The sequence below is a fragment of the Haliotis rubra genome, unplaced genomic scaffold, assembly GCF_003918875.1.
Source record: "Haliotis rubra isolate DU_JTF1 unplaced genomic scaffold, ASM391887v1 Scf31, whole genome shotgun sequence".
Taxonomy (NCBI): domain Eukaryota; kingdom Metazoa; phylum Mollusca; class Gastropoda; order Lepetellida; family Haliotidae; genus Haliotis; species Haliotis rubra.
The window spans coordinates 2,001,862-2,028,179 of NW_025766980.1; the positions used below are offsets into that span (position 1 = coordinate 2,001,862).

The 26,318-nt window shown below is 39.3% G+C and overlaps 1 protein-coding gene and 1 long non-coding RNA gene across 2 annotated transcripts in view; one reads left to right on the top strand and one right to left on the bottom strand.

Annotated features, from left to right (window-relative positions):
* Nucleotides 1-1,882: 1,882 nt before the first annotated feature.
* LOC124283091 (protein inturned-like) overlaps nt 1,883-26,318 on the top strand; it is a 32,692-nt gene continuing 8,256 nt past the window's right edge. Inside the window, exons 1-9 of the mRNA XM_046719117.1 lie at nt 1,883-1,964; nt 13,712-14,286; nt 17,116-17,201; nt 22,501-22,695; nt 23,094-23,203; nt 23,829-23,918; nt 24,333-24,633; nt 24,997-25,050; nt 25,469-25,531. Of these exons, the coding sequence (XP_046575073.1) occupies nt 1,885-1,964; nt 13,712-14,286; nt 17,116-17,201; nt 22,501-22,695; nt 23,094-23,203; nt 23,829-23,918; nt 24,333-24,633; nt 24,997-25,050; nt 25,469-25,531 (1,554 nt within the window). The 5' untranslated portion in view covers nt 1,883-1,884. The remainder of the gene's footprint in view (nt 1,965-13,711; nt 14,287-17,115; nt 17,202-22,500; nt 22,696-23,093; nt 23,204-23,828; nt 23,919-24,332; nt 24,634-24,996; nt 25,051-25,468; nt 25,532-26,318) is intronic.
* On the bottom strand, nt 23,215-23,587 carry LOC124283092. The gene is made up of 2 exons (XR_006900297.1): nt 23,521-23,587; nt 23,215-23,321 (listed from the first exon to the last, which is right to left on the bottom strand). It is a non-coding gene; the product is annotated as an uncharacterized LOC124283092 (long non-coding RNA).

Genomic DNA, 26,318 nt, shown 5'->3' on the forward strand with positions numbered 1-26,318 from the left:
GCGGGTGCCTTTCATATAATGTATGCATCGTAAGGGAGATTTCGTCTACCCGAGTACCAGTGTTGGTGGGTATTATAAAAGTTAAGACTGGAATATTAGAGAAGAAAGCGGGTGTTCACTCAAACAGCCTTTAAGACCCAGGTCAGTGAAAGAGCTATGGTGGATTTAGCCGGGTATTGGCGACGTAATTGCTCGGATTAACAAATCGATCTAAAAACCAACAGGGCGACTGTAAAGTGACACTTATCTTGAACAGGTAAACGTGGTGAGCGCTTAATCAACTCCCGTGAGTGTTAAGGGTTTGACATGCTCGTGATCTCTCTGGGATATATGAAGCTGCTTCTCTGTGTACTGGGTATGGCCCGTGTTAAACTGCAGCTCAGCTGGTGAAATAGACACATGTCGCGCATGGGCGACATGCGCTTGTTATGAAATCGACATGATGTTGTGATCGGGCGTTGTGATGAAATATCACATACACGCTCTGCATGTCATAATATCGCGTGAACTTGTCAAAGTCGGTTAAAGTTTGTGATCGCTATCTGCGCTTCGCGTCCATCAAATGAAATCAGCAGTTAGTTGATGGTGTAGATATACGTTGTGCCTCACGGAGTAGTTCAGGAGCTATCGCTTTCATTAGTGACAGCGAAACTGATCTCGGTCTTCTCTGATCGTCACTGTGAGGCGAGGATTGAGTGTCAGTGTACGGCCTAGCGGCGTGTTACCGGGAGAAGCGAGAGAGCTTTCTCTACAGTCAGAGCCAATGAACTAAACGTAAGGCTCTTTACAACGTAGGCCGATTTCGCCTGGAGTATTATTGTGTTGGTCGGAGATCGCGCTTGGCGCATGTTGGCCGTGTTCTGTGGATTACGTTGGTCATACCTGGATATTGTGTATATTATTCTGTGCTACGAGGTTGGTAATATTACTTTATTAAATTATGCAACGAATATCATGTTTGAAATACCTCCTTTTTCACAACCACGTGTGCAGTAATGCATACAGTAGGTTATTTATCGTTGAAAAGTATATTATTATTTATCATGAGTCATATGAATGGTCAACATGTGTGTGATAATGTATTGATGATGTTTACTCGATTCTATACATTTCTGGTAATTGGACTGAACATAAACACTACCATGGCCAATGATATGAAATAATTAACTGATATCTGCAACCATGTTCAATACATTACATTTGGACTGTCTCAATATAGCTGGAATATTGCTGAGTGTGGCGTTAAACAACAACAAACATTTGTTCTGAATATTATATATACATACATGTTGTTCGAAATCTTTGTTTTTTTCTGTCTAATTTATAATGTGCTTTTCAAAACATGAAATTTGACCATACCATGTTTTTATCACTGTTAAATATTATATTGTTTCAAAAGAAGCCCAAACTTCGTTACCATGTGTCTTTATATCTACAAAAACCTTGGATTTTGAAGAAGCACTGCAATCAAAACATTCCCTAAGTGTTAAGTACATCTGCCAATTGTCACAAGTGCTTGACAAGCGAACAGTAGCAAGTTGTTGACCCGATGTTTTGACAGCTCATCAAAACAATAGCAGTTAAGTACACCTGCAGTGCTCAAGCTAATTAGCAATTGTTATTCCAAGCTGTCTATTTCACTACATGTATGGTGTCATTGCCTGTATATTTCACTATCTACAAAACGTGACCTATCTCTACCTGCTTGTACCCAAACAGGGTTTGCCGGCCTGGAACTCTCTGCTATTTACAGTGATAAGATTCACCGGACCCCTTCAGATGTGTAACCAAGGAACTAAATGTACAAGAAAGCTGGGGACGCCCGCGTGAAGAAGAACAGAATTTCACAATTTATTGAAGCAATTTGCTTGAGGTTCTGCAAGTATGTTTGGCCTGAACACGCCTCTGAGTAAATCCATCTCCGGTGGCGACTTTGACTCTGTCAACGTCATTCTGGGAAACAGGTGAGAGTACACCACGTGCAGCACGTTTTTTCACTCTTTTTGCCTTTTTTATCAAGCAGGTGTCACCATTTGTTTAATGCTAAAGTTGAAACCCGGTTTTTATGTATGCAGACTACACTCACATATATCCGCGACGGATCTGATATTTAGGCTTCAACATTCATTGGCATTAAAGAGTTTGTAGAGCTGAAAGGCCGATCATCAAAATACATAAACAAGACATTTAATCAGTGGACGTATATTGTCACGATACACAGGGGTATATACCACGGCCCCACTCTAACATTCGACAGTCGCGTTTGGAACTTTCTGATTGGCTGTTAAGTCATGACAAAATATAATAAATAAAAAAGTATAATCCAAATCATATTTGTGATGGCAATGTACCAAATCGCTTCTACATTTATAATTCAATAACCTGCCGTTTGTGCAATTACACTGCCGGGCTTTTACCGTTTGAATGTTAACATAATTTTAATGCACATGCAACATATGATATGTTAATTACGTATTTGAACTAAGTACCACCGTTCTGATGATATTACTACTAGTATTTGTTAATTTTAGTTTTACGTCAAATGTGCATCGTTAGGAAAATGTCATTAAGTGTTTGGTGACAACACATGCATATTTTGCGACATCTGTTGTATCATTGATGTTTGAGGTGAGGTGAAATTGGGTTTAACGTCGTGCTTGAGAATATTTCGCTCATATGACGACGTCACTGGTGTTTGAAATTAGCTCGGCACATATGTAGTTCTGATAGAAACATGTGTGTATATCAGTAATCAACAGCTATGTCATCAGATGTTCAGCCAAATATTTCATACTTAAACATGTATATGGTGTTCGCTCAGTGTATACACCAGGTGAATATATAAAACGCTGAATATACACTTAGTGCTAAATACAAACCCAAAGACGCAGTACATCTTATTGGTAAGCAACTGGGATGTAATGGAAACTGTATATAACTGGTGTTGAATGGCAAGCACTGAGATCCACACAAACAGAGTCAAGACTCTCGGAACTTCAAATATGACTTGAGTTATTTGTATATTCATCGGTCAACTGAACAGCATCTCCCTCGGGGCCTGTGATTGACAACTGTTTTAGGTGAGGCCTGTGGCTACTTTACGCTGACCCAAGGCTGACCCACCGTTGTTAAATAGACTCACCTCGACGTTCTTCAAAGTTGTTTTGTGGGAAAACACAACTGGATGTGTCATGTTTGTGTTTGAAGTCCACACGCATATGATATATGCAATCGGACCATCCATCAAAAGCCTCGTATATCGCTTCACTTTCATCCCGCTTCTTTTAATGTTGAGAAAGGTCACTTACGTTCATACATCGCCTCGATGGTCTACTGGATAGAGCGTCTTCCCGGAGAGCAGAAAGTAGATTCGATCCCCGACCACATCACACTATAAAAATGGTACTTGTTGTTGCCTCGCCTGGCACTTCGCCTGGATGACGTTGAATCTGAATGCTGTGGTCTTGTTTATGTTAGGCGTGGTATCTGGTGTAGGACTATTAAACCGGTATTCATCAGTACACACACACATGCTCGTCGCTATAACTAACTGCAATGATTCCGAAACTGAAATCGAATTTAATTTAATCTTACTAACATTAAAAAAGCTGCAACTGTCTTTCACTGGAAATCCCCGGCGTATTACCAAGATGATCGATTCCCCGCGTGGGTACAATGTAAAGCCCATTTCTGGTGTGGTACTCGAACACACGTATTCATGTACGTCGCGATAACTACCTGCCACAAACCGAAACTGACAGCATTCTTCATTTAATCTTACTAACATTCGACAAACGGTAACTGTCTTTCATTTCAAAATCTCGGGGTATGACCATGTCGATCGTAGTTTCTTGTTCATTGTTTGATGCTATGTGGAGTCTTTGCACAAGTTTGACATGAAGCCGTCATTTCTTAGATAATCGCAACTGCCAATTATTCTCCAGTTTCAAACTGGAAATACTATCAATAAAACACACGGATGTTTTAGGTAATGAAAGTACAAAACATTTAGAGCAAAATAAATAAGCTTCTACTATTTATAAATACGCTTACATTAACTTGATCGTACATCAGAGACATACTTGGACGTCCAGTTTTTAGAATTATTGAATGATATATGGAAAATCTGTAATTTAAAACCATAACTTTAAGGTAGCTTAATCATTACAACGACACATCAGTGCTGCTCATCCACGGTGGAGGCGGTAAGGTAGCCCAGTAGTTGTGTTCTCTCGTCAAGATCCGAGTTCGAGTCCCCACATGGATACAATGAGTAAAACCCGTATCTAGTGTCCCCCTCCGTGATGTTGCATAGTAAAACCCAACTCACTTTCGCACTGTTTAGTAATACGCTGTGATGCAATTAGTTCATTCATGGAAACGCTTGCAAGTGCATCGTATTTCACTCAACGTAAACGTTATGTATTGTGCGCATGCACACATACGCTTTGTCTTAAATATCCCCCACACATGGTCACGTCCGTGTTCGACAAGGAATCCTTGCTCACTGAACATGTACGTGGTGTGGGTATACTGGATGAACAACCAACCGTACAACCATATCAAACCCACTTACCACCTGTACATCAAATATAAATAGCTGCCCTTTCAGTTTACGATCGACAATATGTGCCCACTTGACCTCGCCTGCAATTAAGACACCCAAACACTACATCATTGCTAGTTGTAGGTTTTGTTTATTGTTTGCCCATTTCATCAACCGTAATGGATATTAAACGACTATTTAGTACATAAATCATTCGCGGAGCCAAGTCATATTGACATATATGGTTTGTTGTGACTATCCAAAAGGTGTGCATTACTCCCACGTTTCCAAGACTAGCCAAGGCATGTTTGCATAACCGCATGCGTGACGTATTCCAATGCGATGTTTACACGTTCTGAAAAATTTCGGAAACAAAATACAAGAAGTTGTCGTCTCCCCGGCTGATTTATTATACAGGACAGACAGGCCATGTGTAATTGGTTTGAAATGGAACACTTACAGGTGCGATATATTTCACCCCGAGGTTACACATCACGATGTAGACAGCCAGGAAGAGTGGGTACATTTCACTCTGGGATACGGTAATAACATGCCCCGTGATCTAATTACTGCTATCACAAAGACAGTCTTCACCAAACTGGGTGTAATAGATGTCTTGTAAAGATGTATGTCGTCCACTCATTTAGAGTCTGCACGTGAGATGTAAACTAAACCTGTAGGGAAATTAGAAACCATTTGTTAGATATCCGGTGATTAGAAGAAAAAGTATGCAGGTGTTTGTAAATAACATTGAGACGAGGCAGTTAATTTTATATGCTTTACAGTCACTTTTCATTATGTCGAACATATTAAATCGCTACACGAACTTGTCTTCCCATGTACACCTGTAGTCCATCGTTCAAAGTCATCTTCGATTATCCAGGGTCATATATTTCCCCGCTGTCAGGATACGAACCCTGAACTCGTCACATTAAGTGTACCTCAATTTGGTTTGAGTATCTTTCGAGTAACATGATACTAAAATAGCTGTCCAATCAATTTAAATTGGAATTTCGCATTTTCTATGACATTATTTCTGAAAAAATCACAGCCTCTCAGAATATCATATGGTCAGTCTCTTAAATACAACACATATTACTGTGCAAATTTCTCTATATTTGTATAGCATAGAAATCTCCTTATGCTTAACCTTTGGCTATAAGTATATATAGTCCGCTGTAACTGGTGTGTCAACATTGGTTTCTTTGAAACAGGATTTTTTATAAACGGGTTGTGAGGTCCGCTGACCAGACAGAAATATTGGTTTTGTAGCAAGGATATTAGTAAAGAACGGCGTTTAACAACTAACAAGCAACAGAACAGCGTGATCAAAATGATTTCCACATGACATAATAATGTAAATAGATGTTAAGATTGGAGGTCCGCACATAGGCGGATCCAGAGGGGGGTGCAGGGGTGCGCACCCCTCCTTTTGTCCTGAAAGTTTATTAAATGACCATTGACACTCTCGTGAAAATGAAGTGTACACACACACACATCCTTTCTAAAAAAGCTGTATCCGGTCCTGTCCGCAGGAAAGACAGATCTAATTACAAGCAGACTGTGTGTATAACGTTTCTGACTGACTGCGATAAAACACTCATATCGTTTTCCTGTTATCAGAATCCTTTGATAATTGTTTATGAACAAGTTTTATGATTAAATTCTGTTATATATTTATCTCTATAATCTACACGAATAGGTTCAATTTCATCATAACCCAGCGGTGATCCCACCTGGAATGCGTCTTCAGCAACATATATGTGTCGTAAGGGGCGATTGAAGGGGTCAAGTGGTCAGTCTTGCTGACTATGCACGTTTCGTAAACGCTCATGATGTCAGTCACTGGATTGTCTGGTCCAAACTGAAACCCCGTAAAGCTGGAATTCTGTGGCTTAAAATAATCAATCAATTTAATGGCGCAATGTATACCGATTTAAGCAGCCGTTGACCTCTAGTCATACCCAGACGCGGTATATATTTTGAGGGATAATATTGCCAATTGTCCTGGATCACCGACCGATTCTAATACTCCTAATTACATCCTGCACGTTGTTTACCTGGCCACTGAGCCACAGTCGAGAAATCTGCGGCTTTCTCATCCCCCTCAAATCTTGAAGTTTTAACAAGGCTTAGACAAACGTCCCGACACGTCCCTCGCCTGTAGGTAAACTTAAAGTCCTCGATGTCTCATCTTAACACGGCTGTTCCGCCTTAGTTTATGACATAATCCCTGTGGTCGTGCGAGCTTTGTAAACAGATAAATACGGAAGATATTTCACGGACATATGTAATGTTATTTTTCTGTCCTGTTATTTCGTGTCAAAGTTGTTTTAATGTTGCGAGGGTATTGTTGTTCGGGGTTGTATTAACCGCCATGCCTGTTGACAGGGGGTATTTCGTGCAAATATTGCTCTCCTTAAAACGACAATATATAGTCAAGCTTGGCAATGCGTTTCTCAAGTCAGCAATCGGGATATCTGTTGTTGACCCAAATAATTTTCTACATGTACCGGTATATTTATATACTCTGACGGATCATTTATATATGGAATCAATTCGGGGGGGTTTTATATGCAGGGTAGATTTTCTTATCGTAAGATGTAATAAATGTGTTATCGCATGATATAATAAATGCGTTATCGCATACGCACAATTTTAATATTAAAACATGAAAGTTCTTAATTATTTATAATTTGCAAATAATGTTCTGAGACACATGACATATATATGTCCGGACATGTTTGATCCAGTTCATGACTCCTGGTATTACATGGGGTACCTTGGTAATCTGCGGGACGACTGTTACGTACGTCCAGATCACGTAAACGACTTAACAACTCGACATTTCATTCAACCAAAAGTAGCCGCAGTTTTTCTGTTGGCGGTTCGGGGTTACACTTCACATTGGCTGATAATACAGTTGCCATGACAATACTTTTATATAATTCCATTTGAATATTAATTAATATCATCTCACCTAACAAACAACAATTATATGTCCCATTAACGCCGTAACGATCACGGAATGGAATTTAGTGGAAATATCCCCAGCTTTCCTTACGGGCAAACCAGCGAGAATCAGACGACAAACGTGTCTCTGTACTCCTGATAGCGTTGTTCACACTATCAATCAAGCCGCCGTGATATAGCTGGATATAAAACAACACTCACTCACTCGCTCGAATATACTAGTCAGTAGTGTATGGCTAACTGCATTCTACACAATAAACCAGTCAAATCCCATAACAACCTCGTCCCCAGTCACATGGAACATTTACCAAACGTCAGCACTTTGACCACCCACATGACGTTACGCCTCCATACTAAGACCATAGGTATTTATTTTATTACCATGTTCAGTTCTGTTATCAACGATTGACAAGCTTTACAACCCGAAAGACATTACAACCAAAAGTTTAATGGCAGGTTGCATAAAATATATCTAAAATTTGTAATTATTTCCCCGAAAACACAACGTCAACGGTGTAAGCGTGGCCTTGGATTTGCATACACAGAGAAATCCTACACTGACGTATCGGTTGCCCTAATTTCACGGGCTATATACCACTCTTACTTTGTTGTCGTATTGCATTACTAGCACTCCATAATTTGCGTCTTTCCTTTGGCGAATTTAACTCTTTCAAAGCATTATAACTCCATCATTCTGTTTACGGGTTGGTGGGAGGCCAGCAGTTTTAGGCTAGCTTGCCTCCTAATACAAGAATTACTTCCGCAGTTCGATTCGTTTACACTTCTCCTTGCAGCGATGAAAGCGGTGGGCAACCACCTGTATTAATGGAAATTAGACATGCTCTAAACTCCTGATCACACTTCATTTGTAATGCGAACCCTCTCCGATTCTCATCCGATAATGGAAGCTTTGAATGCCGCCAATCTGTTGAAGGCTGAATATACATGTAGGTATTAGCCTTAATCAAGTTTTAGAATACTCTACCTAACGAGGTCCACTTCAAAGGGGGTTGTACGCTTCACCGGCAAGGAAAATTCGGAACTGTTTTCTAAAGAATTAAAGGTATTCTGTGTTAATTTGGCCACAATGTAGGTGCGCCGTAATGTTGTCTTAGCACTTAGGGCGAATATCTTTACAGAATGTGGTAATTCTCATGTAAAGTATCCATACTAAGCTTTGTTTTCATTGGTCAGCGTAGCATCAGATGACCCGTGTCTCCCGTCTTTAACAATATTATTGTTCACGCACGGGCGGGAGAGAATGTTTAGTTGTAAGCCTTAGAAATGTTGGTGTTCACCGAAACTGTTTATAATATGTCACCTGACAATGTCAAAATGAATGAACCCATTTAATCTGAAAGACATGAGTAACCTTGCCCCTTGTGTCCCCCCTTACAGACGCCAGAGCAGATGTTTAATAATATCACTCACGCACACACGCGCACTCTCACGCACGCACACCTACAGCTTGCTTTTCCAACAGCAAAGAAAACCTGTGGCTGTTAGTTTCAAGTCGATATTGGCCCGTGAAGATCCGGGCTAGAAGTGATCTTCAGCAACCCATGCTTGTCGTAAGAGACTAACGGGATCGGATGGTCAGGCTCGCTGACTTGGTTGACACATGTCCTCGTATCCCAGTTGCGTAGATCGATGCTCATGCTGTTGATCACTGGATTGGTCCAGACTCGATTATTTACAGACCGCTGCATATAGCTGCAATATTGCTGAGTGTGGCGTAAAAATAAACTCACTCAAGTCGATATTTCAGTCTGTGGCTGTTTCACAGTGCTAGCCAACTGACATACCATACCACAGTGGCATTGCTATCCCACGTAGACACAGTATGTTCACAAAAGTCCTTGTTTTATCTCATTTATGCCGAGCGCCAGACAATAAAACAAAAAGTATCATCATTTAAACTGTTCTTTGCATGAGACGGTCAGGGATAGAGTGCGGAAGTATTCGTTTAGGGCCAACGTGGCGTAAAGAACACAACGTGCGTATATCGGGACCTATATCATACCGGTAACTTCCCTGGTTATTTTTAGCCGATAGATGGTGGTTTAATTAAAACTATACAACAGTCTTCACGATAACCATGTTACCTAAAGATAAAACGTCTTCACCGACGTCCCCAGGTCCCCGTCAACGATCGAAACTGTTTACATACCTCGGAACTTTGACAATAGCGTTTCACTTACGGCACCGCCTGTCAACTTCGTGTACCTGACGTAATGCATTGTGCCTACGATGTTGATTTCTCCTGGCTATGCCTCAAAGCAATAAAAAATACATAGGTTACGATACAACACACAATGTGTCACGTTAAGCAAAACGGTTCACTCCTATGGCTTAACCGACATCGTACGGAGAATAATACAGATTGTCCGAGATGACTATCGGCAAGTGCTTGTCAGTATACCCGTACACAATACTTACACTAGGTCGTGCGGTAATAAACACGTGTGGAATTGACACCTGTCAGTCACGTAAAGAAAACACCTTTGTGAGCGTGAGATATGTACTGGAAAAGAAAATCATAAAACATATTATTTGGAAAATTTATGACGTAGCAATATCGTACCCAGGGCGCCAATAGAGTAATATCTGTTCAAAAGTTGCGTTCTACATTTCATCGAAATCACCCTAACATATACATAGAGGTGTTTATACGAATATGTTCACTGAATATGAGTCACTGTCGCTTCTTGCTTTGTTGTGGTTGTGGGACTGAGACGAAGGGGGCAGTTTTATCAGAACGTTATGGCGGTAATAACCCGTTTTATTACTGTATTATTCTATACATATCCATAGAATATTTGTTTTTATTTCAGCATTTGTGTTTGGTTCCCTACGTGTAAACACCACCAAATACACCTTTATATATTGAAACAGTGAACCTTTGCCGCGGAACAGGCCATGTCATTGCATGCAGGGGTGTTAGGGTGGTATTATTGGCTGTCCAGCAAATCTAATAAAGCTGATCCGTACAAGATTCATTGACGTTAAATGTTACAATGTTAAAATGTTCAGACAAATGGGCATAGACAGATCAACTCATAAGTCAAAGTGACACGTATATATGTGTGAGCTTGTGATATGGTACGGAGTGGCAGGGTAGCCCAGTGGTTAAAGCGTATATTCGTCACGCCGAAGACCCGTGTTCGATTCCCCACATGTGTACAATGTATTAAACCCATTCCCTGCGTTCCCCGCCGCGATATTGCTAGAATATTGCTAAAAGCGGCATAAAACTAAACTCATTCACCCTTTCACTCCAAGAGAATATTGATTATGTTAAAGAATAGGTGAAGTTATAAGCGATCTATTCCATAAACGCACAGGGACTCTTCAAAGTAGTCTAATGTATGTTATATATGTGATTTGACTTTTTAGAAAGGTATAAATTCTAATACTTTAGGGGTTCAATCCAATCCAGAATTCGAATACACGCTGTCAAAATGACAATTCCTTCCAACCAAATTATCAAAGATCGTTACAGACCGCTAGTGACAAATATATATCCATTGCCTATTCGCCCATTACTTGGCTTTTTCATGTTCATAAGTACATCACAAATTGACATATTTTATCACATAAACCTTTTTGTCCTTTTATCAATCATCCCAAAGTTTGAAATCAAGACCTGTGTTACAGATATCGAATTTCATGACACGTGTTTATGGCCCAACTTAATGTCGGCACTGTACGGCATGTCGGTGTGTTAATTGTGGAGGAAATTGTGATGTTATCAGCTCCGTGTACTAGCGAGAGTGGTCAGACATTGTACAGATACTTATCGCCGCGTGGTTTGTGGGAATCTGATAGGACGGCGATAGGACAGTTGATGCTGCGGTAATTGAAATAAACATCACTCCGGGCAATAACGAAATTATCGACCAACATCACTATGGGCAATAACAGAATTATTGACCACTGCAGGCTGAATATTATTTCCTGTACACAGCGCATGCACGTGTGGGTGTGGGGTTGTTTGCCGCTGGGCTGGCCGGCTGGTTGTTTCGGAGGGATTTAGGTCTGTTCCCCGTCACACCACACATATACTTATCGCAAGGCGTCAATAGAACAAGGGATGGGTGTTACAATGTGTATGTCGTCTCTCTGACGAGGTGGCTGGTGTCCAATGCCCCCAACAACGTATTGGCATGGACCCTCAAGCTGTAGTTCGCTGCGACTTAAAACTACATTCACCCACTATTTCTGCGATGATTGGTTCGTTGCAACGTGTAAGTTTCTTACCACACAATAACCACTAAGCAAACTGATAAGACAAAAAAAATCATTAATAAACTAACCGTCCATTACACATATGATGGATCCGCGTTCAACGGTTGACAGTGCGTTCGCTGTTTAAAATAGACGCAGTGATTTAATATTAATATTCTATTTTTCGGCATCAACACTACACATAAATTTGAATACGCGTTTATTGCAGCTAATATAGGCCCGAGGATAGTTTAGTCAGATGGTATATGTGCAATCAGGTGGACCAATGATAAAGGGAGCTGTCTGTGCCTCGCTCGTGTACCGCCACTTTCCCAAGGGTAAAGCTCAATTAGATCGATAACAACTTTCTCATTTCACTTGTCCTCGATTTACCGAGCGTGGCCTGAAGGTAACTCCGACACAATGGTCTCTTTGTATATTCTCGTCCTTAAACGCGTCCTCCGAGCGAAACCTTTTAAAATATATAATGACAAGGAGAAGTGACAATTATTATGGTGATCTCTGTCAGTGAGAGTTAGTGCATGTTTTATATGGCTGACGGAACTGTGCCGTGTAGTCAAATACGTCCACAATGGACACTAATATCGCTATCGTCATTATTTGATGTGTGAATAAGATAGGGGTGTATTCCTCCCCGTGTGACCCACATCATATACGAGACAATTTTCTCGATATATTAAACGATAACTGAAGGTATTGTGCTGTAGGTATTTAATATTAATAAGAACTATCAATATCTGGGTGGTCTTTTTGTTAATCATGAAACTATTTTGCGTTATTTCGATTTATAATAGTTATGTGATCATGAAACAAATTATGTGATATAATCAAATATATATATATATTAATTCTGGCGTTTATATTTCCACCAAAATGCGGATCCCTGTTACTACAAATGGGCATTTGGATATTTCTAAACTGTGACACCATCGAGTAAAATAGGAATAAAGTAGGCCTAAGTTGTTTTATGAATGACCATCGTACATCAAACTAAAGTTGTTAACAATAATCTTTAATTACAGACAGTGTCTAAGTTTCAAATTAAGCGTCAGAACCTATATTTTCGGAGCGAATTCCTAATAAGCATTTCCAACAACTGATCTTTAGCATAGACTGAAGCTTAGTCTCTAAATATGTATAATTTTGATAGAAACCAATAATTCCATTTCAATTTAAAAGGAGCCTCAGTGACTTTGGAGATTCAGAACCCGGACCTGAGGAAATCTAGACTTGCTTTATTTAGGGCTATAACATTCAGAAAGGGCTAGACAGAAGGGAAAGTAATGTGGCTCAGGGACCGTGAGACAGTATCTTCGCAAAATTTCACGTTTTCCTTGTTTTGAGAGTTACCTCCCTTGTCAAGCTTTTTGTGTTGAAAAGCACAAAAATGATCCATTTCCGGGATAGAAAAGTTGTGTAAACAAACTCTTGTAAAGTAGTTGAAATATTTTCTGGCAGATGTTTCTTTGCATATGAGATGTACAGTGTCATGTCTGTACTTTCGTCTCCCGCTACAGGTATCTAGCTCTGTTTTCTTCTGGAAAATGTTGACTGAAAGTTCGTTCAGCATAAAGTTTAAAACTTTTCTTGAATTCACCGATAAGAGCCACATTCAATTCATTTGTATCCTTATTTAGTCTTCATTGTGATTACAGCAGTATATGTTACCTATTCCAAAACAGACCCCACTGTATGTATTTATTATATATCATAATATACTCCTGGTCATATGAAACTCTATTGAAAGAGAATTATTGACATTTGTTTTGACAACCGTGTCACGTGTTTATTCCTTGATGCTTCAGTTATTCCATCTATTTGATGAGGGTATGTAAATTAGAGATCCTGACCACCTGATCTTGTTTGTAGCCTGACAGCTTTCAATTCTAGCCCGGATCTTCATAATATTAATAATAAATGTTCTAATTTTAAACTTATTTTCAGCTCATTTAAAGGCAAAGCTAAAGTCGCCTGGCAGACAGAAGTGAACGGGGATGGAGAGCTGTTCTATCTGGACACAGGCAAGGTTGAAGATGCCCTTCCACTGAGTGTACCCACCCCCACAACTGTGCCACACCCATGTTGTGAGTCATCAGCAGGGTGGTGCAGCACCAGAAACTGCAAATGCTCCAACAGTGAAGACACAGGTTATTCCACAGACAATGACCAGCCTTCACCCAAAAATGAAAAAGTTTCCAAAAAATCAAGTCGGTTTTCTTCATTTTTAAAAAAGAAAGACTCCAAGTCATCCAATGAGACGAAGGATGTGTGTAGTGAGGCTGAGTGTTACTGTCCGGACATGGAATCTGTGAAGGAAGTGGTGCTACTTGTGGACCCGGGGCTACGGCCTGTGGGCAGACCTGGGGAGACGCTGTGTGAGCGCTTGTTGGGCATTATTCCTGGCATTCTGGGAACTAATGGGCATACTGTAAAGAGTACGGACTTGGACAGAGAGAAAATCATCGTGAAAGGTTTCGTTCCTGATGGACCTGCAGTCAAGTTTCGAGATATAAGAATAGGTAGGTTCGCGATTATGTCATTTGGTTGGTTTTCCTAATCTATTTACCCTTCATAAGGTATGAGTGGCATTTATCTTTTATGTATAACCTTTTCTGGTATAGACATGTAAGTATTTAGTCACTGTTCTCAGGTGTTGATCATGACTATGTTTAGGATATTGACTCATCAAAAGGGCATTCAGGACCATTGACTGTAAAAAATGACTGACCCTATGCTGTTACTCCCACCCATATACCGGAGAACTGATAAACTCTATAATACAAGTGTTAATAGTTCAAGTAATAATTGACTGCAACTTGTGCTCAAGCACATTTAGCCATTGTAGTTTAGTTGGTTCACAACTGCTCAATCTCTAACAACAAATGTAAAGCTCTGTGTATGATTTTTGCACACCCTGTTGTCAATATATTCTAAGCTTATAACAATTACAGTGAACATAATATACAAGCATACAGGGGTAGGATTTTCTGCAGCTACCTATATTCTTGAAGTGAGTTAAGATGGCTGAATGTATCTTTAATTTGCATTGGGAATGTGTCACCTATACACATGGTTTTCCAGTGAGATTCAGTAATAGCAAATATATTAAGGTCATTTGTGTTGGTGGTTAGTGCATCTATTACAGTGCATGCTGATAACCTCATGTGATAACCTCTGATAATGATAACCTCATGTGATAACCTCAGCTGATAACCTCTCTTGAACATGTTGCAAATACGCAAGCATTTCTCCTATCTTAGCAGTAAGACACACGCATACAATGAATATGTTGTATCCTTCAGATAAACACAACATGGAGGGGAATTGTGATGTCATGGAAGTGGGTGTGTCATCGTCATTGATTAAAGGTCTAATTCTCATGTGTCTTAAACAGTGAAAAGTCACTCTTTACTTTATACCTGTATCATTGTATATATCAATCTGCTGGTTTCCATGGTGATCATAGTTGTGTGAGATGTGATCCAATTTTTATGATCTTTCCTCTATCTTCACAGACAATTTAATGCTACATGTGCACATCATTTTATCTTAGGGTTCAAAGGATCCATAGTTACTCATTTCAAGGGTCCTTACAGAAAATATGAGTCTCGGTGTAAAGTAATGAAAAGGTGTAGAGTACTTTATTGGAAGATGTAATAATTTCTGATACATTTACAGCAGGAACTGTATATTTCTCATCAGGAATTTGGTAGAGTGAATATTATTCTATACATTTAAGTGTACTGGATGTTCATTTCTACAATGCCCAATGGGGCGGTGGGGTAGCCTAATGGTTAAAGTGTTGGCTCGTCACACCGAAGACCCGGGTTCGAATCCCCACATGGGCACAATGTGTGAAGCCCATTTCTGGTGTCCCCCGCCGTGATGTTGCTGGAATATTGCTAAAAGTGGTGTAAAACCAAACTCAGTCAGTTAGTCAGTACAATGCTCAACACCCTGTGTAATGATGATAATATTCAATAGGGCTGTATACTTTGAGAGTACCCATTGGTACAATAGAAATATTGTAGTTAGCATGATTTGTATTACATGTCTTAATCATGTTATAGTGAAAAAACTGTCCAAGGAGTGGACATGGTAGATACGGGTACACCGGATCAATCCATGCACAGGTACAACATTTAAAGCTGTTCCAGACTTCTTTGATATAACACAAGAATGCTTAAAGTTGTATAAAATGCTTACACTCTCACTCCAATAAATGATATATGGTGACAAATTGTGACACTTCCCCTGGGGACGGTAATGCTGGGTGTTTGTGGAGGGATGTGTGTGAGTATATCTAATGGCCTGTGTGAGAGTGAGGGACGCTGTGTATCGCAGCATGGGGAGAGTGGTTGCCATGCTGTTGACCCCCGCATTGCCTACTTGGAATGCCCCAGTCTTTAAAGGATTACAGTACAACTTCATCATGGACTTTGTTGAACTTGTAACCAGCGGTCGCCAGTTGCTTCATTGTTTAGATTAGACGTTTTATTTCAAATGACAACCATTTTGGCAAATTCATGGTTTTGGTTTGTACCAAGGCCAGCAGTGGGTTGTGGGGTGGATTAAGGTGCATTCATCTTCGGCCCCCTTGGTTGGTTTGTTAAAAGGGATTGTTTGTGTGTCATCAATCTCAGACAGATAAAAATTTACTTCTTGTATCAACCACTGGATGTCTGGTCCAAAATTGATAATCTCTTATTACACATTTGCCTTAAATCTACTCTTATTGTTCCAAACATGGATTTCTGATCATGAATCACTTGGACTCCTCAATGATAATAATGACTCATTCCTACTCCCATGGTAGTTCACAACCCAGTCTCACTATGACATAATGTGAGAATAATATTAATAATCATGATAGTGCATATACAGTAAAATACCTCCAACAAACTCCAAATGGACCACTGAAATTAGTTCGTTATATCCGTAGTTCGCTATTCACTTTTTATATGATAATATAAGGTTTATTCTGGACTTTTAAAACAGTTCGCTATAGCCGTCAGTTTGTTATATCCGTGTTCGTTATAAAAGTATTCTACTGTATACAGTGTTTGACTTCCAACTATAGCTGCACAACAGATCAATACAATATTATCCCTGGTCAAAGGATTACTGTACACATTGTTGTTTACTCTTAGAGCCCGAGGGAGTACATAACACAAGTTGTCTATGAGGTGTTAATAAGTTAATGATCACATTGCCAAGTCATCCTACCGGGTACCCATACACTGCTGAGTGAACAGAGCCATTTTTCAAACGAATAGACATACAGACAGGATATTTCCCATCTTCCCTAAATTGCAATAGATATGGATGATATATTTTTACTTGTTTAGGTGACTGGTTGAAGTGTATCAATGGCCGAGATGTGGGCTGGTCAACAGTTGATGCCCGCCTCAAGTCTATCACCAACCCGAAGAAGGTAAGACTTTTATACCTAACTCTGTCACTAATTGAACAAGGTGATGCTTTCTCCAGTTTATCACCAACCAAAAGAAGGTAAAATATTGATGCTTAACTCAAGTCATCGAAGTGCCAGCATTCCATTTATTCAAATGTACCTCTACACTGACCTGTCTTCAACCACATAGATTGTTTCCTAGCAACTGGAAGTTTATAAAAGTCTTCATTAATCTCAAATTGTCCAAGCCAACATCCGCTATCTCAGCGATATTGTCCCGCAGAGAAAGGGCGAGCTGGACCGATTGTGTCACAGAATGTTTTCTGGCTGACTGTAGAACACAGCGGTTTGCCCCTGCACACTGTAGGTACGAGGCCCTTTGTAGTTGGGCTGATTGACAGGTAGTGATAAATACGATGTCATTATCAGAGTCAAGTAGCAGGACAACTGTGGGAAGCAACATGCCATTAACTGGAGATTGTTTCGGACATTGTAGTCTCACGGACTACGTTCGGACAAACTGACCATTTGTCACTTATCATGCTTATTGTGCTATTTGTATGTCCCACATTGATGGTATTTCATGTGTGTAGGTATTGACAATGTAGGTATCCATCACTGGACACTGTGCATTGGACTGTCCAGGGTCATGCTTAAATTTGAACCCTTGCTTTGAATCCTGAGAGTTACAGTTTTTTAGTGATTTTACTGAATTTTCTTTTGATCTTAAATATTTTCTGATGAAAAAGTATATTTTGCAAATGAACAACCTGGTGCTTAAAAAATACAATCTCTACAAAAATCTCAAATTAACCTTCAGAATTTCTTGAATTTATGCTTTTCAGCTGCACTCATGATATTTCATAAAAAATTTCATCTAGCGGTGCAACATTTTGTTGGAGAGAACTTTATGGTCTAACTTTGTTTTAAATTTTTTATACCTGTAGACATATTACATGGTCAATATGTATTATTATATACTATATGGTCTAACTGTTGACAACACTAATCTCCCTTTCAAGGTTTTCAAGACAAGCCATTACACACCATTACACACCATGTCACCTTGAATGTGGATATTTTACATAACACCGCCCTTCCCCCCATCCAGGGAGTGTTGGATAACCATGCTCTTGTATACGCCTGTCAATACTTCCCGTAACACTCGTGGCAGTCGTTGAACTATTACTCAGTAAATACTCAACGTTGTCCAACAGAGCCTTTGTAATTTTGTGAAAAACTTGACAAATACTCGGTCTGACAAATGCCCAAACAAAGAGATCTGTTTGAATTATCTCCAGCAAACATATGTTGGGTGGTGGCCTCAGTCACTCCATGTCTTAGAGGATATCAGATGTTATATCATGGAGTAGGCTTGTCACATATGCTGATATGTATTTCTAGAAATGGTGTTTATTGTATGCTGAGCTGGTGACTATTATGAAGATTGTGAAAGTGGTTGTCTTTTCTCATTTTTTTGCCAAAGTAGTCACACTGGTAAAAGACATGCCAACATGGAAAATGTTTACTTATGTGACACACGTACAAGACAATGAATGAATGAATGAATGAATGAATGAATGAATGAATGAATGAATGAATGAATGAATGAATGAATGAATGAATGAATGAATGAATGAATCTAGTAATTCAAAGAAATGAAATGAAATAAAACAATGTTTTATTAATGCTGAATTCGATCACAATTAATTATCTAATAGATGATCATCTTGTAAACACAATATATTCATGGTTTCAGTCATGTTCTATCGTTTAAAGTTGTAAGATATTGTAATATTGTAAGATTGATAATTAGGTAAGAAATGATAGTCATCTTCAGACGAACATTATTTTATGTCCAAGATATTTTATGGATTAAACTTCTTTTTAATTTCTCTCACTACATTGCGAGACCATTCCAGGTCCCTTCATCAGTTCAGTTCTCGTCGTGAGAGAAATTAAAAAGAAGTTTAATCCTTAAAATATCTTGGACATCAATGTACAACTTCTAAATGCCACTGAAAGACAACATTGTTTTAGTTTAATAATCTAGTGTCTGAAAAATATTTAAAAATTCAGATAAACATTTTTTCAATTTTATTTCATTTTAGCGTTACATATGTATAGACATTTTTTGTTAAATCAAGAATGATAATAAATACTATTAAATAATACTGATTATTGTATGATTGTTGTGAATATTTTTAGTTGCCAAATGTTTAAAACATACATGTCATCATTGTCTGTAAATAGAAATAAGCCAATACAAACAGTGATTTGCTGTGCAGTCTGTCAAACTATTTGTCAACTGGTGTTTGTTTGTACAAACACAGGGATTCGTAGAGCAAAGATGTTGCATTACGTGTAGTTCTCCATGTCAGTGTACTGTAAATCTTTCACTATCTCTTAAACTAAAGTTTGTTGTTCTGTGAATTCTCTGTTATCTCCATTACTCTGTGCAAGGATATAATTAAGAGGAAAATTCCAGTTAGAATCAACATTATCCCCAAATTACATCACCAGTTTTACAAGACCACAACAACTGTTTTGTGCAACTGTTTAAGATCTCATCAGAATGTTTGAAATAGCTCACATTGTCCTGCAGAGAATTAGTGACCTCATTTTTGCTAAAATATAAATAAAAAAGATCTCTAGTGGAGGGTGGGAGTATATTTCCCTGTGAGCATGAAAGCAACACTGGTATGTTGTAATCAATCAATCAATCAATCAAGGAGACGAGGGTGTCTTGTAAGTTTCACACTCCAAGCCCAGGAGAGATAATCTTAAATCTAAGTCTCCCACCAATGAAAGGGTAGGTTAATCCTTTAATCCTCATCTGTGGGTCCAAATAATCTGATAATCCGCTGCGGTAGGCTTCATATGATAACATGGGATTTAGGACTGTACACAATGTAATGGGTTTGTACACTGTTGACAGATGTATGTCAAAACTTGTTTTGAACTTGGAGCTGGCGATTACAATCATTTGTGAAGTCAGCCCATGTGTTGCCACGATTAACATGTCATTTGTTGGTAAAACTTGGGACACACTATGACATGTCGTTTGCAAAAAGTAAACAGGTGTTTATGACATTTTTATGCTGTTTGAGTGAGTGAGTGAGTGAGTTTTGGTTTTAGCAATATTCTAGCAATATCAAGGCGGGGCGCACCAGAAATGAGCTTCACACATTGTGGGGAATCGAACCCTGGTCTAACCACTAGGCTACCCCATCGCAAGTTTAACAAATGTCTGAAACATTCGTTTTTTGACAGCTGCTAAAACCGATTGAAGAATAGTTCAAGTAAACATTTGTATCTCTGCATGAAAGAATATGTACAAGTGACTATCAGAGAGCATTGTCCACTACAATAACCTTTACCCTGTGTTTGTATGGACACAATGACCCACCTTTGATATTTGTGTTTACACTTAGTTAAGCATTTCTATGACGGTTTCCATGGTTACGCTATGATGCCAGTAAGTATTTCCTCTTCACACATTGGGTACAATAGCACTAATAACACATGGCTGGGCACACTCTGATGTTTGACCAGGTGCTTGTTGAAATGGACCTACATATTAGGAAGTTGTCACGTCAGTTTCTCCATCACCTGTCAAGCACTAACAAACATCGTCTTTCACTCCTTCTTGACTAAAGTATTGAGGGCCAGTGTCAAAAGTTCACGTCATTAAATAGTAATTATGTTAATTAATTGAGTTATTGATAGGCATGAAGAAATGTCTTTTCATACCTTTCATATTTATTGATGAAATATGGTGACATTATTAATTGCCCTCTTTTATATTATTTTGTGTTAGGTATTTAGACATTATATTTATTTTTTGACACAGTCCCTTATAGCGTGGACGTATGGCCATTGAGGTGTTTTGTTATTTGGCACAGAGCTGTTGATTAGAGCTGACAGGGGCTTTGTGGGATATGATTTGGGATGGTTTAAGGATTAGACGATAGGAAATGCATGTAGTCAGTTGAAGGAGGTTCGAAGGGGATCTGTTTGTCAAGACTGATCTATGTTGATTGTGAAATACAATATGTCAGATAGAAGGCAGTAGCATTGTGAAGTGTATTGATTAATAGCTCAACATGGAAATCATTCTGAAGACCTGGTAATACTTTGGTAATAAGTCGTCCTGTTGTGATTCACTCCCGTATTCAGTGAATTGAACTTGCACTTCGTGAATTCAGTTTGTTAGTCGTGGTGACAAGAATTGAATATTTACTAACTTTTCTTAAAAGAGTGGGTCTTTTCTTGGAACTTGTCTGTTACTTGTCTTTGTTCCCCTGTTGCATGATCATGCTTCATATTAATGGAGTATTGCTTAGCGTGGCAATCATTGTAAAATTCTCCCAGTAGTAAGCCAGAGTTTTAGTATGGTATATCAGTAAAGAAGCAGTTGAGACATTTTATGTTTTCTTGGTTGAAAGTTCTTATTGTGTTCTTCATGCTCCAATTCAGCCGGTGGGGTAGCCTAGTGGTTAAAGCGTTGGCTCGTAGTGGTTAAAGCGTTGGCTGTCCCCGCCGCGTGATGTTGCTGGAATATTGCTAAGACCCAAACTCAGTCATTCAGTTCAATCCCCACATGGGTACAATGTGTGAAGCCCATTTCTGGTGTCCTTAAAACCAAACCGTGATGTTGCTGGAATATTGCTAAAAGCGTGACCAAGGTTTAACCAAACTCAGTCAGTCAGTCATGCTCCAATTCAAGTCCTTCATTGCACATGTGTGAAGTATTCTCTTGACGAAGGTTTAACAAAAACTCTCCTTCCTTGATGATATCCTCAATGGTGGTTACTGCCCAGAATGGGTCCCTAATAACCTGGGCTTATCATAAGAACATGAACTGTCTTGAAGTGAATCAGGTGACTGCATATCAACAGCTGATGTCCCTGGGCTTATCATGGCATGTCTTGAAGTGTCAGGTGCTCACCTTGTCAATCACGTGTTTGCCTGGTCCAGATCAGTTATTTACTACTATGACAGCATTCCTAGACAATCTCTCGTGAGAACACTTTGAAATTGGAACACTCGTAGTTTCTAATGGGGATGAGACAAGACAAGACAGTAGCAGCAGTTAGCAGCCCACTCTTCTTTTCCATAACAGATAGTTGCTCTTACTATCGACCACTAGCTGCATGTGCACACATGTGAGCCTACTGACCTAGACACAGTCCCTAGTTTCCCTTCTGCCCTTTCTGTAATGCTGTAGCCCAATATGGAGCAAGATTTGCTAACTTTGACTACTGGATTTCCTGCAAATCTGCTGAATGAACTCTCAATGGATTCCTCTGTGTTTCAGGTTAAGTTAAAGTTGGAGTCTCCGCCGCCAGTCATCCTGCCCGACTCCCCCTGTCCCCCGTCCCCCATGGACCACCAGTATGAGAGTCTGCTGGAGCTGGTGTCGGGGGACCAGCTGACGGTGCAGGGCGGTGACCCCATGGGGGTGTTCTACATGTCCATGGAAGGAGTAACATCCGACGATGTCTTCGATCAGGTATGTCAAACTGATCTCAAGAAGCATTGATCTCCATGCAAAATGTGTTATCATGCAGTGTTATCAATCTGTCAAAACAATCCAATAAACTTAGTATCATGATCTGATAAAAATGCAAGATCACCTTGTATGTCTGGGCATATCAGAAGCGTACAACAGTTTTATCATTGTAACGGAACCCAGATATCCTAGACATCTAACACAAAAAGCTAACCCCAAAGTATTGACTCAACTTTTCACACTTGTAGCAGGTACAAGCATTAAAAAGAAGAAAACACTTACCGGTACATGCCCTTATTTAATTATTTCAAACTGTAAGCACTTGTTTTTGGTGTGGTGTCATGACTCTTCCACTGTTTGAAATCTGTGACAACAGTTTCCCCTTTCTCTGACTCCAGGAGGATCTGGTGTACAGCTACCCCTGGGGCGGCGTGGTGACTGGCATCAGGGGCATGTTCTACACTCTCTCACACCTACTCAGGGACTTCGTTGTCTCCAATGTTACAAAGTAAGTCTTTCTTCTGCTCACAGATTGACATCCTGACTATATTTTCCTTGTTGAGAACCCTGCTGCAATAAGCAGATAGACTTCTTGGCCAGTCTGTGTAAAATGCATATAAGCAGACCTGAAATATAATGGTCCATATATTCTTGTGTGTAGAGCAGCAGAGAATGGGTATATTATTGCATAGTATTATTAGTATTGCATTATTTTTACCAAAATGTTTGTTTTAACAGATGTTTGCATTTACTAATGCTCATCAAGTGCCCCCTTCATCAATTTTGTTGTTACAAAAGTTGACGTTGTTGTGTACAAGTATATACCGTGCTTCGTAACTGCTTCCTCAGCTGAGTTCCAGTTCTTGTCCTCAACTGTGCATAGTTTATATCTTTGTTATCATGATTATTAGTGTTCCTTGCAGGGTCATCCATATCAGAAACACTTCCAGGATGATGACCATCTCAAATCTTTCAAAAGTTATTTGGTTGTTTGGGTCACCTTGGGGTCAAAGCTTTTGCTCGTCAAAAACCTGGGTTCAGCTCCACCTATCTGCAACACATAAAGGCCAATTATAATTCAAATGACTGTTAATAGTTAAGCTGCTGTGTTTGACCCGTGCCACAATGTTCAGTTCCAGCTTCGTTGTAAATGGGGATCTGGTCCACACCGTCTACCACATGGAAGGCAGGGACCTCCTGCTGCTGGCTGTCCCCCACAAATGGTGGGTACCTGGTAGTTTCTCTTTGTTCCTTTTATTTCTGTACTTGTATTTGACACACTGTTCCCTGTCAGCATGATTGAGATGATTGTAAGAAAGTTTGCAATTCTGTATATGATCTGAAGTTCCTTGAGGGCATTGTACATGACTACTCTGTTATTTAGTAGATAGTCTGAAAGGAGACAGAAGGGTAATGGTTTGATTCCTGGTCACTTCATTCAAAAAGATGTTAAAATATTGTACATTTTATCCAGCCCCCACTCTCATTGCTATATAAGTGCTGTAATCTGCTATAAACAGAATGTTGCCTAATTACCAGATTGTATTTGGCCTGTGGTCATCAACTCCAATTAGTATCGCCCTTTAAGAATGTTATAAGCTGTCTGTAATTAGTTGTATGTTCTCCCTACTTTGTAGGTGCTCTATCCCAGTGCTGAAACTCATCCTTGCTGACATTGTGCGTCTGCTGCGCTTCCTAGTCGGATCAGTCGAAGATGCTCTCCGTCGGACCAAACATCGGCGTTTGGTGGATGAGATCTTCTCACTCCTCTTCAAGTCATTATCAGGGGAGACAAGAAGTGGCCCAGTCAATCAAATCCATAATCATCCCTCATTGGTCAAAGCAGCTGTCAATCAGAATCTAAGTCTTCCCCCATTGGTCGGAACATTTTCTCATTCTGGTCATGTGCAATATCTACCTCTGTCTGACGAGATAATGGTGAGTAGATCAGTGAGAGTGTTTTATGTCATCAGTTTCTCAGCTATAACACAGCACTGAGCTTGGAGCAAACAAACCAGTGGTTGATATTGGGAGCATCAGTCCATAAACATTCATCTGAGATGTGGATGCAAATTTGGTGATCCTATAGCTTTGCACACTTTTAGTTTCATTAAAAAGTAAATTTTCTAAAGGAAATACCAACACTTGTATCATCAAACTAATATAGCAATATACTGTAGAGTTAACCTTGATTGCATGATTCAACACAGTCACTATATATATGTCAACAGCTCTTCAGATAATTCCTCACAAATTCCCACCACCTCCATACCTGTCTGACAATTTATGTTGTCTTTGCAGGAACACACCAGTGGAGTACTGACTGATTTTGAAGCTTCTGATTTTGTTGATATGGTGAGTACTGAATGGAGGTGACCGTTTCAGTTAAACTCTAAGAGAACCAAGAACAGTTTTATATTGTGTGTATTGTGATAGCTCTTCATTTAACAGCTGACAGTTAAATATTGTTTGACATGGTGCCCAGTGATCATCACTTTTACAGATTTGTATGTATGTCGGGGTGGGGTAGCCTAGTGGTTAAAGCGTTGGCTCGTCACTCCGAAGACCCGGGTTCGATTCCCCACATGGGCACAATGTGTGAAGCCCATTTCTGGTGTCCCCAGCCGTGATATTGCTGGAATATTGCTTAAAGTGGCGTAAAACTAAACTCAGTCAGTATGTATGTCTTAAATATTGATCAATTAACATTCAAATGAAATGCTATGTGTATGAACACAGAAATAATTTAACATGTCCATTCCACTTGTTTCAGTCGGACAACTTCTACGGGTGTCGGAGGTCTTACACTGTTCTTGGCTCAGGCTTGTTCTACAAGGTAGAGTGTCACTACTAGAAATGTGTTTATATCTGTAAAATCTTTCATCTGTGTCTGATTTCTATATCAATAATTTGATTAGCTAACCCAAAATCCACAGACTAGCTGACAGCTGTTTCCTTGTTGTGTGATTATAGAGTGGACAGGGCTTGTGTTGAAGTATTCCGCTGAATTAGGTCACTGATTTAATATCATTGTCTGCAATATTTTGTGTTTAGTGAATAAATAAGCAATCTGTGAAGTTGGAATAGCATATACACAGTTTGTCAATCAATTTTTAATATTTACATCTCATTAACACAAGAAATATATGATACATCAGGTGTTAAAGTTCAGAAGTGTGTCTGCCAGGGCAGAAATAACACCATCACTAGACAGCATCATGCTTGAATTTTTAAATTGAATTTTTCAAAATTACTTTCAGCTTATTTGCATCCTTTCATCTTCAAACATCAATTATTCTTTAGTTACTGTAAAAATTGATTGAATATATAATTCACACATAAAAATTTAAAAAGAGTCAATAATAAACAAACATTTTAATTTTTTTGTAATTGTATTCAACTTCACAAAATGAATAGCTGGCTCAGGTAGAAAACAAACTGGAAATGTCTGTCTCTATGACAGCCTACCGGCTCGGGTGACACTGCTACAAAGAGGTGTACATCAGACAGTATTACCCTCGAGAGAAGCATACAACTTATAGTATACAGTATTTTGCAGGTTCTAATCTGGCTTTAATTCTTCCTTTGAATCATTGAATCCCAGACCCCATCTGTTTAAATGA